The 20143-nt window shown below is 40.1% G+C and overlaps 1 protein-coding gene across 11 annotated transcripts in view; it reads right to left on the minus strand.

Annotated features, from left to right (window-relative positions):
- Positions 1-20143, minus strand: part of USP48 (ubiquitin specific peptidase 48) — a 93486-nt gene that overhangs the window by 38819 nt on the left and 34524 nt on the right. For 5 of the 11 annotated variants that reach the window (XM_045063922.1, XM_045063921.1, XM_013047966.2 and 2 more), the window contains 8 exons: positions 19966-20090; positions 19132-19240; positions 16994-17127; positions 16203-16285; positions 11422-11601; positions 6938-7066; positions 5294-5443; positions 951-1148 (listed from right to left, as the gene is read on the minus strand). In XM_045063922.1, the coding sequence (XP_044919857.1) occupies positions 951-1148; positions 5294-5443; positions 6938-7066; positions 11422-11601; positions 16203-16285; positions 16994-17127; positions 19132-19240; positions 19966-20090 (1108 nt within the window). Of the gene's footprint in view, positions 1-950; positions 1149-2416; positions 5444-6937; positions 7067-11421; positions 11602-16202; positions 16286-16993; positions 17128-19131; positions 19241-19965; positions 20091-20143 lie in introns of those variants that run through there. The other 6 variants (XM_004741256.3, XM_013047974.2, XR_198624.3 and 3 more) reach the window with 5 other exon arrangements.

The raw sequence follows: 20143 nt of genomic DNA on the forward strand, positions 1-20143 counted from the left end.
AGCAAAACTCGTATCGGCATAAACAAAGAACATGAGAGCTGAAACGTTGTAATATGCTAAAATAGCCTATGCCATCAAGTATAATATTCTACAAGGTTTAGACACATATTTTATGAGACTAGAGTTAAATAATTGAGGCTCTAAGTTGGGGGGAGACAACATTTCTGGGAACCTATGTAACGTTAATTGAGAGCTTCATGTGAGTATGAAATATTGGGACACTTCAAAGCACAGAACACTAAAGGGGAAAAAAACCCACCAAAGACCAGTTTAAAACTCACAGTTGTAGGAATTCTATGAGATGTGATTCTCTGAAAGAGCTTATCACTGCTCAGTTCACTGATCATGAATCAAAAACAGATTTAGAAAGCAAAACTCCAGATGTGTACAAGAGAAGGCCTGGGCCACGGAGTTAAATACCAGTTTTTATGCAGTAAGTTGTACACATTCAGAGAACAGCACTTAATTTAGGAAAAGGAGGGAACGTGATCACGCAATTTCGTTTTCGTAGACTCACCTATAGGGTGAAGGTGGGGCTTATGTTGCTGATAAAAATAAAATGTTTTGAGGAGAGACAACCAGAACCAAACAGACTACGGATACTATGTCGTTACATACAGCTCTATAGTCAAAGCAGAATCAAGCAGCTTCCATTCGCATGCTAAATAACCATCTAAGTAGATGTGCAATCAACCAGACCAAAGTTCAAGTACCTGAAGAGTACTGAACAAAGTAACAAAATACTACCAGATGGTTTTCTCAGAAGAAGGAAATTCTGTCAATGAAAAGTGAGGTATACTGCTACATAACTTCTATCTTTAGCCAATCCTTTCTGCAAAGTATACAGAACATTCGGACCGGCTGGCACAGTCTGAGTCAGATGATCACAGACACCATAGGGTGAGGACTTCATGAATTACTTCGTAAGCAGAGAAGACACCCTGAATTACCAGTGAGTCTTGGTCCTCCCCCGTATCGACTATAGAAAATGTCAGCTGCATATTCCGATATTCTCTTCATAATTGAGATCTTGTCAGGGTGAAGCTTGTCGTGGGAACACAGGCAAGCGTGATTATCGATAGGTTTGGTGGGTGTTGATTCATCCAACCACTTCTGCAGCCACTCGAGAGAGACAAATTCATAGGGCTCTGAGGAAGAAAGGAAAGAGTCTATGTATTTTTACCATTTTTTGACTAAGTGATACATTCATATTCCTCAAAAGACAATGCAAACTCTGTCGAAAGTTAGCAGAATCAGAAGCAACACTGTTCAGGGGAAATGTTTGGGGACTGCGACACAAAGCTCCATTTAACTACCCCTCTTCTGGTTCAAGGAGCTGTGCACGATAGGGACGAGTTGGCACAGTGCCCTATGAGATCGGCTGGTATTATTAACCACATTCTACAAAAGAGGCATCCACAGAGAGAAGTGTCTTGCTTGACAGCACAGCAGAGCTCTGATCAGGACACCCAGGATGGTTAACTACAAAGCCATGCTCCACGCCAGCTCGTAAATCACATAACCTTATTCCCTATCATGTTTATTTCATAAATGATTTTCATGAACACTTTTCACCAATATGTGATATACATGTGGAACTGAAAATGAAACATCTGAGTTTTAAGTTAGAGATTAACCTCATCAGCTGTAACGGTTTATAAAAGCCTGTTTCAACCACTGAATTTTTCTTCATCCAAGAGGACACTGTCAATTATAACGTACTTGATTTCCCCACCCCAAACCATATCATGAGCTATTTGTTACATTATTATATTATCTCAAAAAACTAAGCTATTTTAAACAAATTTCAGGATGAAGTTCACTAGAATTGAATTGTTACTGATTTTGAAGTTGCAAAAATTAAGATAAAACCAAACCACCTCAAACTGAATTTTCGTTTGGGAAAACTGAGTCCATGAGTTCCCTAAAAGTCAAAATTAAAGACAAAGGACCAGCTTTGATTACTTACAAAGATCTCCAGTGAGTCCCAGCATAAAACATAGAAGAAAACATACAGAGATTGAATTTACGTATTTGTATTATGTACTACTACTGATGAGATCTGAGGGAATAGACAATTCAACTCAAAGCCCATTTTGACCACTTTTATACTACAGGTCTAGAAAACCAATTTCCATCTCCAGATTAGTTTGAAACGTTTCAATTTTTACAAAAACAGAACTCAGCATCGTCACATCCCTTATTTATGCTAAGACTGTACATTGTCAACTAAGAGCCTTCTGACTGGTCATCCCTAATGCCACTACAGAGAAAGAGCTCATGACTGCAAGTTGAGACCAAGGTCTAATCCAAGTTCTGCCACCAAGGAACTGAACTTGAGCAAGTCACTTAAACTCTCTATGCTTTAGGTCTTTTATTTGTAAAATGAAGGTAATAATACCTGCCTTCTACCTACCTCACAGGGATGTTGTTGAATGTAAAAGATAAGATAAGTGAAGCATTTTGAGCTTTTTGGAAGAAAAGAGATATAGAAAAGTTAATCATACATTCACAAAATATATATAAAGAGGAGACCTTAACATTCAGTATAGATTACATGGTCGTGGCACTTTACAATATATGATGGTGCCATTCATTAAATTTAAAATCCCTCCCAATTTTATTTGCCATTTATCACGTTGCATCTGCCAGGGACAGAGTACACTGGGTATCTTAAGAATGCAAAGACAAATGATCTCTATCCAAGAAAGGAAAGTGAACGTTTTAGCGTATCTCTTCTTTTCCCAAATACAGTCACATAGATTAAAATTTGTATTGATCTAAAAGCCATCAAAGGAGGGAAAACACAACTGTGACACAGAGCCACATTCCAGAATAATTGGGCAGGTGTTCTCATTTCCCAGAAGAGCAGACGACACGTGCTATGACTAACTGAAGAATGCAGTAAGGATCTCACCCTCACAAGAACGGCAATCTAGGAAAACTGCATGTGCACAAAGCACGCCTGCCCAAGGGCTGTCTGACAGGATTCAAGGTCCAGGGCGGCTATACCCCTGACCCGTACGACAACAACGAGGCTCAAAGGCAGTCTATTCAAGACACCGTGCTCCGATCCCCTACCAGAGTCCCACAGAAAATGTCCAAGTGAAGCATATTCTGGTTTTGAGCAGTTTCATATGAATTAAATGTAAGATATTAAGATCAGAAAAATCATATCTGATTTTATAGTAAGAGGAGGAAGAGAGCAGGCCAGGGATTCTGATGTAATACTGTATTAATTCTGGCCATTTTCTAGATTCAGGGCACCAGTTTTAGTATGCTGGAGGACCCGTGGGAGAAGAGGAACTGCAGTCATAGGTCTCTCTTTCTCTCGTTTTCAATCACTGTTACTATAAAGAACTGTATCAATCTCTGCCAAGAGTATCCCTGGGATCAGGGTCGAGCTCAAGTCTCAAGGTTAAGGCAGATTTGCTATAAAGTTTTTAAAAACTACAGATGCTTCCACTCTAGACAAAAAGACTCATGGCAAGTTCTTTATGACTTGTGATCCAGAAAAGCACCTGAGCAACACTTTCATCCCAAAAAGGAATGAGACCTCTATTTGCCAAGGTAGAGATACCAGTGTTTAAAATCTCAGCATTTAGCCAAACAGGAAAGCATTTGTTAAAATATTTACTACAGAAAATGTACATTTTGGTTAAAAGTTACTTCTAACCTTTTTTTTAATGCTGGATTGAACATTAGACATTTTCTTTGGGGGAGTTATATAAAAAAAAAAGTCCAGGAAAAACTGTGACATCAAAAATATTTGGAACACTCCACCTAGAGATAAAATTTGATTATTTAGAGGTAATTTATTTTAATAAAAAGGACCAAAGGGTTTGTGTTCCCAATGAGGCTTGTATTTTAGGTAAGTGACTCTTCTTTAAATAGGTTTGCAAACACAGGTAGGATTCAGAAAATGCTTAGCAAAGACTTGGATTGGCAGCACAAAACCATGGTCATCTGCTTTGGGATTTTTCAACATCTTAGCACAACATAGATTTTCTACCATGTACGTTTACTGCAAATGGGAAAAAAAAAATCATAAAGTTCATAATTTGCAAAAGTACTGATAAAGAGCCATATTCTAAGAACGTAAGCACAGGTTCTTCTAGACTAAACGGAAACAGCCAAGAGAAGCCCAAGTATTACGCACAAGTGTTAACCTGACACATCCAATCTTTGGGTGATGCAGCAGTTTTAAAGAGTGGTTCATAAACGGCATTTTACTTTAGATTCAGTAAGTCCCAGTCTCTCGTCCAGTGAAAGCAGGAAACTGGGGAATACAGTTCAAAAATAGATTTCTAGGTCTCAACTCTATTTGAATCATATTCATTTCCAAATAATTTCCAGTAAAATAAGGTCAGTCTAGCACTTTAGAATCATCCCAACCCTTGGGACAGAGTGAGAGTAGCAGGTTACAAAGAAAGGTCAGAATCAAGTAAGATATAGTTCAGAAAGAACTTTTAAGAGCTATTCTTACAGATTTAGCAATTTATAATCATCTTTTGTTTAAAGTTATACCAGTAATAGAAAATTAAGATATGAAAAAGACAAAACCACAAATACAATTATGCTGGAGTATTTATTTTCTAAAATTAGGATTGAATTGCCTCTCCTTTACGCAGGAACTGGGCATGGGGAATTCTGTCTATGAAACGACAAAGATAGCGTATCATTACTGGTGGCACAGTAGCCTGGGAAAGTTGGGATTTTCTTTCTAAGGCACTACACTAGGTAAACTTGCATTAAACATACACAGTAAAGGGATGAGCTGGCTCATGTGGGATAATTCTTAAGAAATGAGGGGTCAGCAGAAAGCTCTCCTATTCTTGGCAGAATATTTGATATTAAAATTTCAGATCAGTCTACCTGTATCATAAAAATAGTATTCATAGAAAAGAGTGCCGGTTAATATGGCCAGGGCACACACTGTGCAAGGAATCAACAGTCAGTTGCTTCCATAGTTATCCAATCAGATCTTTTGTTAAGAACAAATTAGTATCTTACAAAACAAAAACGTCTGTAAGACTTATATATACACAGAGCGCTGACCTAAACCTTGTAATTTATTAAGAGCTTCCCGTTCTTAAAGTACATGATAAATGAAAATTCTAAGGAATGCTACACATCACACTGTTGCTGGTTTACACAGTAATTCTGCAGCACTTCAGCGGCACGAGTAGGGTAAAGGAAAAGGTTGGGGGAACGTTTGTTCATATACATCTGCGAACATGAAAGAGACAAGGCACGTCATGGCAACAGTGCTGTCCCAGAATATCTTACAGACCAGCTCCAGCAGGTAACCTTTGGTACAGCTCCTTAACCTCTTCGTGTTTAGCTTTTCCTTTGTCCACGCTCTGCTTGCGCATCTCGGCCATTTCAATGCACCACTCCTCAAATTTGGAATTATCGCGATCTACCAGCTCTTGAAGAAAGGCTTTCCAAACAGAAAACAGAAAAAAATTAGGTTTTCCTGTTTTCAAAGACAAAGAAACACACGGATCTCTGAACTATACCAAATACTGGCTAGGATTCTGGTGGCAATTTCCTCCTGAAGTCTCCCTTATTGGGACAGACGTCCACCTGAAGGCGAAAGTAAAACTTCCACGAGCCACTAGAATAACACTGGCTGATGCCCGACCTGGTTCTCCACGTCACCAGCCGACTGGAGCCAACAAATGGCTCAGAAAGTACCACTCGGAACTGAGGACGCCACAGAGCGCAGACAGAATTACGTAAAATAACAACTGAGGACGGTCCTCGGGCCAGTAGCAACTCTTCTTCTTCTTCTTCTTTTTTTAATTAAGTAGGCTCTATGCCCAACATGCCGCTCAAAACCACCACCCTGAGATCAAGAGTCCCAGGCCCTACCACCTGAGTCAGCGAAGCAGCCTTCAACTGTTCCTTTTTAAAAACCCATAAAAATTAATTAAAAGTGGCTAAAACATATTTGCATGCTTTACAAATTAAACCAAGTAAATCATAGTGGCTGATTTAAACCAAGTAAAACTAAATAGCTCTTTAAATACATGCTTTGCAGGGTGCCTGGGGGGCTCAGTGGGTTGGGCGTCTCTCTGCCTTCGGCTCAGGTCATGATCTCAGGGTCCTGGTATAGAGCCCTGCATCGGCTCTCTGCTCAGCGGGGAGCCTGCTTCCCCTCCTCCCCCACCTGCCTCTCTGCCTACTTGTGATCTGTCTGTCAAATAAATAGATTCTTTTCATAAATAAATAATGCTTTGCTTACCTATAGAATTTAAACTGTTTTTGCTTTTCTTTGCGAGGGGAGGGGTCAGTGAAATCACTCTGTTAAAGGCTCCTTTATTTTGAAAACTCACCACTTTTTTTTCTTAAAGAATTCATTCTTGGGGTGCCTGGGTGGCATAGTTGGTTAAGCGTGTGCCTCCTGGTTTCAGCTTAGGTCATGACCTCATGGGTTAGGAGACTGACCTTCTTGCTCAGCAGAGTCTGCTTTAAGATTCTCTCCCCCTGTCCTTCCCCCTTTCATGAGTGGACACCCCCCGGGCCCATGCGATGCTATCTCAAATAAACAAATATTTAAATAATCTCTACACCCAACGTAGGGTTCAAACCCACAACACAACATCAACTAAGCCAGACAGGTGCCCCCAAAACTCATTATTTTATTTTTATTAAGTAGGTTCCATGCGAGCATGGAGCCCTACGTGGGGTTCCACCTCATGACCCTGAGATCAAGACCCGAGCTGAAATGGAGTCAGATGCTAAACCAACTGAGCTACCCAGATGCCCCAAAACTCACTACTTTAAAGCAAATCTGTGTCTATATCTACTTTTACCAACATTTACCATATGCAACGAACCGATTTTGACAAAAGGAGTAATTTCCTGTCATTGACCTGTAAGCATGATATTTTACAGTATTTGCCTTATGGATTCTTGGAATATGGCTCACCTGGTACCTGAATAGCTGTGGTGGGTTTTTCTTGAGTTTGTAGTCTATATACCAACATATACGCATTTCGAGAGCAGTGAGTTCCTTTGCCACACTTGGGTTTACGTGTCTGGGACTTAGAAGGTTCTGCTGAGGTGGAGAAACGAAAGGTAACGAAATTAGAATGCCTTTTGTTGGTCCATGCTTTGCAGGAGAGGGACAGGGGGAGGGCCACAGAACACAACTCCCACAATACACATTTAAGATGATTATTCTTTTATTAATTTTTAATTTATTTTTTAAGTGGGTCCACACCCAGTGTGGAGCCCAACACGGGACTTTAACTGATGACCCTGAGTTGAGATCACGAGTCAGATGCCCAACTAACTGATCCAACCAGGCGCCCCCACACTTAAGGTACTGTAACAGAGATCTAAAACACTAAGAGGCAGGGGCGCCTGGGGGGGCTCAGGGTCTTGGGATCAAGCCTCACATCAGGCTCCCTGCTCAGCGGGAAGCCTCCTTCTCCCTCTCCCACTCCCCTTGCTTTTGTTCCCTCTCTCACTGTCTTTCTCTCTGTTAAATAAATAAAATCTTTTAAAAAACTTAAAAACACTAAAAGGCAATACAAATTCAGCATGCTCTTTGGATGTCTGAATATTCAGACACATTGACTACCCTCCCCCGTTGTGCGCCACATTCCATTTTTAAAAGATGGTAAGTACTTTTCACAAAGACAAACCTAGAAGCAGAAAACTGGTGTTACTGCAATGAGTTTATTTTAATGTTGGTCTCAGATTCTAAAAATAAATCCAGATTATTTTATCACAAACTGATGGCTCCCTGAGAGGAGAGGGCAGGCTGATGGGTTAAATGGGTGGTGCGGGTTGAGGAGTTCACTGGTGTGAGGAGGGCTGGGTGTTAGATGCCAAGTTTTGAAAGGCTATACTGTGCACCTTAAACTAATATAACCCTGGATGTTAACTGGAAAAAAAAACAAAATTTAACAAAATAGTATGTTCATTAAAATGCTAAAGATAAAGATTAGCTGTGAATTCAGTAGCAAGTAGAAATATTAAGTGTTTTACAGGTCAAGTTTATCACAGGAACATGATCTTCAAAATGGTGCTGAGTATCTCAGGGTAACCTTCCAGGGGGTGAAGAGACTTAGTTCTGGGGAAATCAACAACCAGATCTTCAATTCCCTATGTTCTTTTCTAAACGCAACCCACCTCAATGCTATGGTTCTACTCGTGGTTTCTGCCTCTCCTTTCTCAGTTATCTTCCCAGATCCAAAAAAAAGATAGAACCTCTCCCCCACAGATTAATAAAGTTTTAGCCATGTAATTAGAAGAGATGTTTACAAGAAAATTTTGCTTTGTTCCATTCGGATATTTGTTAACATACTGATATTGATCGATTATGTGGTGATATTTATAAAATTTTTTTTTAAAAAGCTCAATGCAGGAGTGCCTGGGTGGCTCAGTCGTTGGGCATCTGCCTTTAGCTCAGGTCATGATCCCAGGGTCCTGGGATGGAACCCTACATCGTATCCCCTTTTCAGCAGGAAGCCTGCTTCTCTCTCTCCCACTCCCATTCCACCGAATTATGTTCCCTTGCTTTCTGTGTCTCTGTCAGATAAATAAAACCTTTAAAAAAAAAATTAGAAAGTTCAATCCAAAAGAACTTTTGAATTATTTAGAGATTTATGGTTATAGAGATCTTAAGTATAGTCCACTAGAACAAAATCCCATACAGTCAGTTATAACATAAATACTAGCGTGGGAGAAAGAGTAAGGGTTAAAAATGTCCTGTTCTAAAGACCCATCCACAAGTGTCTTTTGAGAAGTTGATACTATGTTACTAATTTCATCTGGACTCTCTTAAAAGAGTGATGTTACAGTTCCACTATTTATGTCAGAAATCACATTATTTGTAGCTACTTAAAATCATGATAAAAAAAATATTGGATTTTTGGGGCGCCTGGGTGGCTCAGTGGGTTAAGCCTCTGCCTTCGGCTCAGGTCATGGTCCCAGGGTCCTGGGATCGAGCCCCCCATCGGGCTCTCTGCTCAGCAGGGAGCCTGCTTCCCTTCCTCTCTCTCTGCCTACTTGTGATCTCTGTCTGCCAAACAAATAAATAAAATATTTTAAAAAAATATTGGATTTTAAAATGCTCAGGGAAGGGGATGCCTGGGTGGCTCAGTGGGTTAAGCCTCTGTCTTCGGCTCAGGTCATGATACCAGGGTCCTGGGATCAAGCCCCAAATCAGGTTCTCTGCTCAGCAGGGAGACTGCTTCCCCTTCTCTCTCTATCTGCCTCTCTGCCTACTTGTGATCTCTGTCAAATAAATAAATAAAATTTTTAAGGAAAATAAAAGTGTTCAGGGAGGGACACCTGGGTGGCTCAGTCAGTTAAGCAAACTGCTTCTTGGTTTCAGCTCAGGTCATACTCTCAGGGTTTTGAGACGGGAGCCCTGTGCTGGGCTGCGTACAGAACCTACTTGGAATTCTCTCCCTCCGCCCCAGCACTTTAACCCAGGCACCCCTCTTTTTAGAATTTTAAAATTTATTTATTGTTTAGGAGTCCCTGGGTGGCTTAGTGGGTTAAAGTCTCTGCCTTCGGCTCAGGTCATGGTCCCAGGGTCCTGGGATCGAGCCCCGCATCAGGCTCTCTGCTCAGCAGGGAGCCTGCTTCCCTTCCTCTCTCTCTGCCTACTTGTGATCTCTGTCAGATAAATAAAATCTTTTTAAAAAATTATCATTTAAAAAACAATTTAGGACTATCTATATACGAGAATACTAAACAAAACAGCCTTAGCAATGCTTTTAATCCTACAATTCTGAATAAAATTAAGATGAATCAAATAAACTTCAGTTAAGAACAGTTAAAGCCATATCTCAGTTTTGTTCCCAGAAAGATTCTCATAATTAAAAAAAAGAAAAGAAAAAAATATATATATATATATGTAAATGGGGCGCCTGGGTGGCTCAGTGAGTTAAGCTACTGCCTTCAGCTTGGGTCATGATCTCAGGGTCCTGGGATCAAGCCCCGCATCAGGCTCTCTGCTCAGCAGGGACCTGCTTTCCCCCGCCCTCTCTGCTTCCTACTTGTGATCTGTCAAATAAATAAATAAAATCTTTATATATATATATATGTGTGTATGACACACATATATATAGAAGCAAATGTTAAGAACCTCAGTATTAAAGTCAGAGGAATATAGCTGAGTATCTATAAACATCGAAATGTGATTTAATTTTTTGTAGTATTTTCTATTTTCTCTTATTATTAACATATATTATTTGTTTCAGGAGACAGGTCTGGGAGTCATCAGTCTTTCACAATTCACTGATCACCATAGCACACACCCTCCCCACTGTCCATGACCCAAGAGCCCCTTCCCTCCCATCCCCCTCCACTCCAGCAACCCTCAGTTTGTTTTCTGAGATTTTCTGAGATTAAGAGTCTCTTATTAAGAGACAAACTCTAGGATTAAGAGGTTTCTCTCCCTCTCTGATTTGTTTCATTTTTTCCTCTTTCCCTATGATTCTCTGTCTTATTTCTCAAATTCCACGTATCACCGAGACTATAGGGTAACTGTCTTATTTTGCTTAGCATAATACCCTACATGTGATTTAAAAATGGGAACTCCCTCTACAAAATATGAAAACATGGTTCCTCTTAACATCCACAGAAAGATTCCCTATATGCACCAAAAGCCAACTCGAACGGCCATGCTCCTCCCTCACACCTTGAGAAAGTGGATTTGATTAAGAACAGTGGCAGGGGACAATCCTTTTCTAGTACTTAGACCCCATAGTCGAAACCTCACTCAAAAATGACAAACACAATAATAAAGTGATGAGAAGCTCGGCCAAGATGGCTCCTACTGGAAGAACCATTCACTTCTGCGGGAAGTGGGAGTAAGTGTGTATTCTGGGCCAAGAACACAGACTTGGTAACAGCTATTCGCCAAGTACTCCTGATGGCAGACCTCATCACTACAAAACAAGCAGCTCACCCCTCAGAGGTACTGCTCACATTCCAGGGATGGGAAAAGACACTCAACAGGATAGGCACTGTTCTCAAGAGCAATGGTGCCCTGCTAGAGCTACTTCCCCAAAATGACCCTCCTAACCCAAAAAAAGGACTACAAATTCTACTATGTTCAATCTACTGTTCATCAGTACTGTTTAAGCTTGATAACCTGCTATCCTCTCCCCTTTCCATCCCTGTTCCTACCCAAAATTAAACTGGTTATTGAATATTTGCCTTCAAACTGCACTGAAACCATTACAGAAACCATCTCTGGGGGAGAAAAACAATTTTTTTTTTTTTAATTCAGGCATTGCTAATAAACGATGTTCAGAGACTTTACGTGTGTTTAAGAAATGCAAATATCCAGAACCCAATCTTGGGCCTTAAGATTATCACAAAAATTTCTAGTTAAAACAAAAAAAAAATTTATATTTTAAAAGGGCACTCACAACTTAAAGGTTTTACCTAGATCTTCCTCAATCCCTAGTTGTAATTTCTTCCCCTCCATCTTTTCTATGTCTTCATCATTAAACTTATACCATTCACCGGACTGTGGATCTTTCACATGGGCAATGTAGTGGCCAGAATATGCACTCACTCCTCTGTGTATAAGGACTGCACTGAGTTCATACACATAGGACCCACCTGGAGAAAGAGAAAGGGAGAAAGTGAAAGAATATATTTCTTCTTATATCCCGAGTCTGAATTGTAATGATTAAAATTGTTTACACATCTGAGAAAATTCAAAACATGTCACCTACAATAAAACAAAAATGTGACACCTAAGATTAAAAAAATTCAGTTTTACAGAGTAACGTAAACACATCTTAAGCAGCTCACTGCATTAACTCTCCATTTCTTCTGCAAAATTTACAGATGGAAAGAAAGCTCTGACATTCTGGGCACCCAGGTCAGGGTTACAAAGCTATTCTGTTGTAGGCCTTGCCCTTCTGCAAGCTAGCTGAGCTATATGCTGTTCCTATTCTTGCCACAAAATTACTTACACAAACTAACCAGATGGAGTGTGAAACTAAAAAGCTATTGATTCAAAAAAAAAAAAAAAGAAGAAGAAGAAGAAGAAGAAAAATGTTTTAGGAATAACTGAAGGTAAGTCATTAAGAAAAACTGCTGTCACTGGGGCGCCTGGGTGGCTCAGTGGGTTAAAGCCTCTGCTTTCGGCTCAGGTCATGATCCCAGGGTCCTGGGATCGAGCCCCGCATCGGGCTTCCTGCTCCACAGAGGAGCCTGCTTTCCTTCCTCTCTCTCTCTGCCTGCCTCTCTGCCTACTTGTGATCTTTGTCTGTCAAATAAATTAAAAAAAAAAAAATTAAAAAAAAAAAAAGAAAAAGAAAAACTGCTGTCAAAATAGGTGTAGGCCAAGGTAACTGGAAACAACCAGGATAGATAACATTAAAAATCTAGAATGATTCTGCACTCAGATCTTTGTAAGTATTTTTAAATTCCCATTTCACTTTAAATAACCAAAAACAAGTCACAGCCTATATATTATGCATGTGGTTTATGCAAGAGAAGACTTTACCCATACATCAAGATACCAGCAAATGAATGAATACTGACATTTTCAGATACAAGTTGAAAAAAATCTTTTAACTAGTTACAGTGGGGAAATTACATATGTACTGGAAAACATCACTTCTACACATTAAAAATCAGAAACCAAATAAATTCATTAGCAACCCTACAATACAGATGTAACCACTATTAATACTCTAATAATAAATTAACACTACTAATTGCACTATTAATACCGAAACCCACAGGTGCTAACAAATCATTAACATCTTTCTACATCCTTAAATGTTCTTCTGGAACATATCATAAGGTATAATACATCGAACCACTCCCATATTGGACATTTAAACCAGTAGCTTTTATTAAAGTTAAACAATAATTACTACCTTTTTGGCAGAATAGTCTTTGCACATATCCTTGATGATTTCATCACTGTAACTTCCTTCAAACTGCAAGAAGTGAGTCACAAGGCAGAGCCAATCACCCATTCAACAAACATGCTGCACACTTTTAGGAACACAGGGCTATAGCAGCTGAGTAAAAGGAGAAAGTCTCTGCATTCTTTCAGCTCAGTGGGGGATTCAGTAACACAGATTAACACCCACCTGACGACCCTAGCTGAAAATAATTTAAAAAAATACTCAGATATGGACACCCGGGTGGCTCAGTCGGTTGGGTATCCGCCTTCAGCTCAGGTACTAGGACCAAGCATCACACAGGGCTTCCTGCTCAGCAGGGAGTCTGCTTCTCCCTCTCCAGCTCTGCACCTCCCCACTGCTCATTCTCGCTCTCCCTCCTTTTTATTCAAATAAAATCTTTACCCCCCCGCCGCAAAGAAAATTCCAGGGGCAATGACCAACACACAATCGAAGATAACCAAATACAGAAGAAACACGGCAACATTAAAAGAACCCACCCAGACAGCAAAAATTAGGCTGCACAATATTCTAACATCAGTCAGGGATTGCGAAACTAGGCTTTCTATGTTTCAAGAAATGAGAAGCTTGAAAATCTATTCAAGTAAAAGAAAACCAAAGAAAGTGACGCAGATTTGAATCAGAGGAAGTATCAGTACTTACCTTAAGGGTAACTGGACTAACTGATGCAGTTAAAAGATATAGATCAGAATTCAATTTTTTTGGTATAAATCTGAAATTCCTCAATATAAGAAGTCTGAGAGGCAAGCAAACACACAGCTAGGATGGTGTTTTTCTCCAGCTACCTTCAACCATCAGCCAGATGATGGAGCAGAGGAGGGGGACAGTGCAAGACCCTGTCCTGGGTTAGGTTTCACCCAGCACCATCCCAGAAGGAAAAAGGGAATCTCAACTCTGATGTTTAGGGATGGAAACTTACATCGTCAAACACTAAACCAAGCAAGCAAGCAAATAAATAAAATTAATAAAAATAACAGAAGAGACTGCCATAAAAGCCAGATTAGAGCCTATGATAGGGTCTTGGGGCAGGGGGAAGCATCTGTTACTGGGAGGGACACAAAAGAGACTTTGGGGTCATAGGAAAGTTCTGTTTCTTGAGCTGGATGTTGCTTATGCAGATGTCCACTTTGAAAGAATTCTGCAAGCCACACATGTTTGTATTTTGGACTCTTATGAATGCATTACATTTTATTATAAAAAGTAGGATAAATGGGTAGAGCGACATATATGGTGCAGACAATGGCAGGATAAGGGAGTGTGTGCCTCCCCCGCCCCCAACCCTGTGGGTGGTTGCGGGAGGGTGAAGACAAGACCACTGAAGCAGACAAGTAGGAAAGAGAGCCGACAATATGAGTTCCTCATGGTATTTCCTAAGTTAAATGATCACAATAAGCCAAACAAATGGAAGCAGTAACCACAACTGTATTACCAAGAGACAACAGAGACATTTTCATATCACGATACCACTGTTCACCTGAATTCATGCTCATCCATTCGTTATACTAACAACTTCAGAATTCTGGTAGTTTTATTTGCTCCCCCTTGAGCAAGAAGCCTGATGTGGGACTCGATTCCAGGACCCCGGGAATCATGACCTGAGACGAAGGCAGATGCTTAACCGAATGAGCCACCCAGGCGCCCCTGTTTTTGTTTCTTTTCTTCTTTTTATTTTTTTTAAAAGATTTATTTATTTATTTGACAGACAGAGATCACAAGTAGGCAGAAAGGCAGACAGAGAGAGAGGAGGAAGCAGGCTCCCTGCTGAGCAGAGAGCCCGATGTGGGGCTCGATCCCAGGACACTGGGATCATGACCTGAGCCGAAAGCAGAGGCTTTAACCCACTGAGCCACCCCGGCGCCCCCGTTTTTGTTTCTAATTAAGTAGGCTCCACACCCAATGAAACGCGTTACCCCAAGATCAAGAATCACGCTCTCTGCCCTACACTGGGTATAGAGATTACTCAAAAATAAAATCTTAAGGGTGCCTGGGTGGCTCAGTCAGTTGGAGCGTCCAACTCAAGATTCTGGCTCAGGTCATGATTTCAGGGTTTTGGGAATGAACCCCGTGTCTCTCTCTCTCTCCCTCTCTCCCTCTAAAAATAAAATCTTTCAACAAATTATTAAAAATAAAAATAAAATAAAAGCTTATTACATTTAATCAACACACTAAATTTAGCTATTTCTACAGGTTTTTTTGACCTACCAAGTCTACTTCCTAATCGTCTCGTCTTCCTTACCGTATAAACTGGACAAATACAAAATAAGCTTAGTAACGATAAGAACTATGCAAAGTCATGCAGTGGCGTCAAGAAAAGTGCCAATTTTATACCTATGTTTCTGACCCCTGAGACACCACTAGGCTATCAGACATCTCTAATTTCAAACAATTACCTAACAACTTAGGCAGGAAGCAAATCACCACACACGGTGAACTACAGTTACATTCATTCAGTCAAACAAAACAAAGACCAAGTCCAAGAGCAAGGTCTCCAGCTTGTTTCCTCCTCCACTGAGTTCAAATCTGAAACCGTGGCACTGACAGACCACACGTTTTTAAAGCTCATTCCCCAACCTCCCCGATGGCTTCTTTCAAAGGTTTTTAGGGCTTGTTTCTATTGTAAGTCGCCTCTAGAAGCTTTTGTGGCAAGAGACAAAAATTATGATCAAATTTCTATATTAACAATTTAATAAATAAGATCGATCTGAGAAAGGACGGGAAGCAGTCCCCTCCAGTCAGGGGAAGAGAAACAAAAGGGTCAGATTCTTTTCTCTTTCAGGTACCATCCTGTGGAGTGAGACGATGACCCCCAAAAGGAAAAGGCAGTAAATTACTTCTTCTCAAAACTATGTCATAGCATAAGTTTCCTAGAACTCATCAGTCATCACAGATAGGAAGACCTACAGTATCAATATTGGAATTATGCCACCCAATGGTTTTGGTAAGATTTTTTAAAAACCTGGAGGCAGCTCAGACAGACTTAATTTTATGAGGGATTGCAGACATGGCATTGATACTAAGGTACCCCGCGTGGGTTCAGAGAGTAAAACACCGTCTCCCCTTTTTATTCTTTTGTAGATATTGATGAACCATGTAATCCCTGTGGTGTACTTACTCATGGAAAATGGAAGTAACATCTCGACTTGCCTAAAAAGCCTTTATTCCCAGATAGAGGTTAGCAAAGTATAGTCATGAAATGCTATTCTGTATGCATCACAAGCTGACCACAAGTTACAGTCTCTGGGCATTATAATTACCACTGCTCGGTAAAAATATTACCTTTATGTTCCACATAAGGCTCCATATCCAAAATTTCTGAGAAGCCAATGTAGGTATTCAGCTTTTTCTTATGTCCAGTTTGCCTAACCAAGAGGAAAGCTAATTATATTTATATTTAAAACAATCATAAAACAATGTATAAGCTCTACCAGCTATTTTAATAAACTCAATGGTACCTAGGTAAGTTGCACTCAACAATCTTGCTCAAAAACTTGTACGATTAGAAGTCAACATAAATTATAAAAAGTCTTAAAATTGGGGGAAAAAATAGGCTAAAAGTATGAATTTAAAATGTTGATTCCAAACTTACTTTCAGAAGTTTTAATATAATCACAAAAGAGAGCTATATAGATGCTCCCGCTTCATAGAAGTAATGCGCATGTGCACATATTTCCTTTAATTACACAATCAAAGATATATTCCCATGGGGGTTGGGCAGGTTGGAAGACTGTAATAAGTAGAAATTTACTCTAGTTCTTTTTCAAAAATACAGAACATCAAGATAATTCAGTTCTTAACCTATGTTTGTTTTCCTTTGCAGTGTTTAATCATTAATAGAGTAAAAATAAGGGTTTCCTACTTTCCTAGTTCTTCCTCAGATATGGCTGGCTTCCGTAAGAATTTTGTGATAAAACCGGCCATTATTGGCATTTCAAAAGGGCAGGTCCCAACTACAACTGTCATTCCCAAATATTGAGTTTCAAATTGGAGAGGCTATTATCTGTCTATGGTAAAATCTGTACGCATTAGTCCACGACGAGCAGCAAACACTGCTCCTCATACATATTTACCTGTCGAAGACAAAACGCATCAGCTGTAAGTTCAGGGTGCAGGGAAGGCTCAGGAGCCTGATCTTCCTTGTGGCATTCTGTTTACTTTGACAGTTTTCACAAAAGTATCGATTGTCTCCCTCTAATTTTTCTTCCTGATCAGAAATAAGACATTACTTTAAAAATATTAGAAGACAGAAAGCTTTTTTTTAAGTAATCAAATGTCTGATTGTACAGCATAATTTCATTTTAAGTAACAGCCCTCGCAACCTGTTGAAGATCGAGCCACTCTAAGTAGTGAAAGACACCCAAGTTAGAAGGCACTACTTAGAAGTGATATTAATTTGCATACAGTGATTTAAAATTGTTGGGGCTCTTTCCCAAATGTGTGATTTTTAAAAGTACTTCTCAAAAATAAAAAATCATAAATAAGCACTTGACGCAACCAAATTAAGAACAGTGGAAAATGGTGGAAATTACATATGGGCACCAGAATACAGAACTACATAGATCATATATACAAAATCATACACAGACACACACACGAGTCACATACAGAATTAAAATTGCTGAATCATGCTGATGGGATAAATTTAAAAGACCTCAGGAAATTCAGTGGTATAGCTTGGTGGTTTTAAATTTTTCCTGTTGTGTCCTAACTTACTGGCCGGTCCTTCTGCTCAGCATCATTTGCTAGCTCCTCCTACCTCCCTGAGTCCCTGTGTCTGAATGTCCAAAGACTCGGTCCTTGGTCCTCGTCTCGCAGTCCTGATTTCAACCCCAAAACCCCGAACCACACGCCTCAAATCTAACACACCCCAAAGTAAACTCCCAATCCCTCTCCCTAGCCCATTCCTCCCACAGCACCTCCCAGAGCAATTCTGGCAACTCCATCCTACCTGGCACTCAGGCCAAAACTTAGCAATCCTTGACTCCTTCCTTTTTCTCCAGGTCCAGTCAGCAAACTCTATCAGCTCCACTTTGAAAATATATCGAAAATCCAAACAAGACAGTACCCAGATCTGTCCTGTTCAAACAGATCACAATTCTAAGCTTACTACCCCCGATGACATCTCCCCACACTCAAAGTCAAGTCTCTGGCCAAGGCCCACCAGGCTCTACTGGACATGTTCCTTAGTTACCTCTACAACATCCTTCCCCCCTTTGCTTGTCCGCTTCAGCCACAGTGACCTTGTTGTTCCTCAAACCACCAGGCACTTTCTTGTTGTTTCAAGCTCTGCACTTCTGCCCATTTCCTCCATGGCTCACTCCTTCACCTTCAATCATTTTATTTCTAACAGCAACCAACCCCACTCTCATCCCTACCACATCTTCCGTCCCCTTCCCAGATTATTCTCCGCAGTACTTGCTCTAGGTGACACACTACATATTTTACGGTCGTTCCCCAGTCCCCACACCACTAACATTACAAGGCAAAAGTTTCCGGTTTTGCCCACTAGGGTTATCCCCAAATACCAAATCAGTGTGCAGTTAAGCACTCAACCAGTAACTAGCTGAATGAATTCAGGAAGTATCTGAAGTAGGCTAAGAGTTGTGCTAAGAAAGGAAAAAAGGTACAAAAATATCTTAAGAAAGGAAGCTATAGCGTAAGCTTGTCTATGATACCATGTGCTTGTTCTCACTTGGTAACAAAGGTTTCCCCAAGTAGCTTTCCCAACTCAGAAGGAAAGGGAGCCACTCCTGTCCCTCCACATGCATCTACATACACATCTACATACACAGCAAGAACAAATCCGGAGTGGAGGGGCTGAAGAATGACCAGAGTGATGTTTTTTAAAAAAAAAAAAAAAAAAAAAAAAAAATTGCATTCCACACCTTGTAGTTCTCCTTAAATGAAAAGGCAATTTAACTGGATTGTAGAGCTCAGATTTCCTCAAACACTCCACCACCCCTAATCATCCAAGTTTTAACACAGAACTTTACATGTAAAATAACTGAAAGAGGCCCAAATTATTTTAACACACAGTCTGCTTCAGCACTTTAAAATTTACAGTTTCTTCCAGATCATTACAGAAACAGAGACACTTCATATATGAAAAAGGCTATTAAAGAATTTACCCATTAAATCAAAAAACACGTTCAGAATAGTATTTACTGGTTAATGAGCAGAAACAACATATACGCCAAAGTTCGAATACCTTCAAAAATTCTGAGATGCAATCTGTTAACTGCTTGTGGCCTTGGATATTTAACTCCAGTTCATAAAACTTTGATAAAAGCTTAGACTCTCTGCCACACTGATTGCAACTGTAATAAAACAGAGCGGTAAAATTAAGATCAGAGTAGAAAAACAATGAAGTTCCATTATATCACACTCTAAAACTATGGGAAGCATTTATTTTCCCTTGGTTTTCGGTCATGGAAATTATTTACACTATATATTAAAAATAAAAAACAGGGGGCGCCTGGGTGGCTCAGTGGGTTAAAGCCTCTGCCTTTGGCTCAGGTCATGAGCCCAGGGTCCTGGGATGGAACCCCACATCATCCTCTCTGCTCAGTAGGGAGCCTGCTTCCTCCTCTCTCTCTGTCTGCCTCTCTGCCTACTTGAGATCTCTGTCTATCAAATAAATAAATAAATTCTTTCTTTAAAATAAATAAATATAAAAAAAAAAAAAAACCAGGAAGTGATTGGTGAGGCATGTAGTTTATGATCAGGAACAATTTCAAGAGGTGTTTTACGTTCACTCTCAGTACCCTACTGGCTCCACTCTTGTCTCTGAGTGCACAGCATCGACATCCACTACGCGGTGAGAACTCAATCACACGGGGCACTCGACCTCTGAACGGATTCAACTGTACTTTTGCATGTCCGCTGTTTATATGTTCCCATGAAAATGAATTACACTACAAATACTACTGGCCCCATGCTGGCCCATGAAAGCCATAACTTGGAACTGAACTGAAAATGAGATGACGTGTGAGTAACCGTCTCAGAAGACAACGTGCTGTGGGGAAAGCTGCCACACACTTACACGGTTACGTAAGCATATTCTCCACAGAACTGCTGCTGGACAATGTTCCGCACATCTGGATTCTTTTGTTTAGACAGAGTGTCTTCCAACAGAGACATGAAGAGCTTTGAAAATTCTTGGGCATCCTACAATACAAGTTTGGGTTAGTAAAAAGAAAAATCGTACCTTGCTTTTCAAC

The sequence above is a fragment of the Mustela putorius genome, unplaced genomic scaffold (assembly GCF_011764305.1).
Source record: "Mustela putorius furo isolate JIRA1106 unplaced genomic scaffold, ASM1176430v1.1 tig00003853_pilon_pilon_pilon, whole genome shotgun sequence".
Taxonomy (NCBI): Eukaryota; Metazoa; Chordata; class Mammalia; order Carnivora; family Mustelidae; genus Mustela; species Mustela putorius.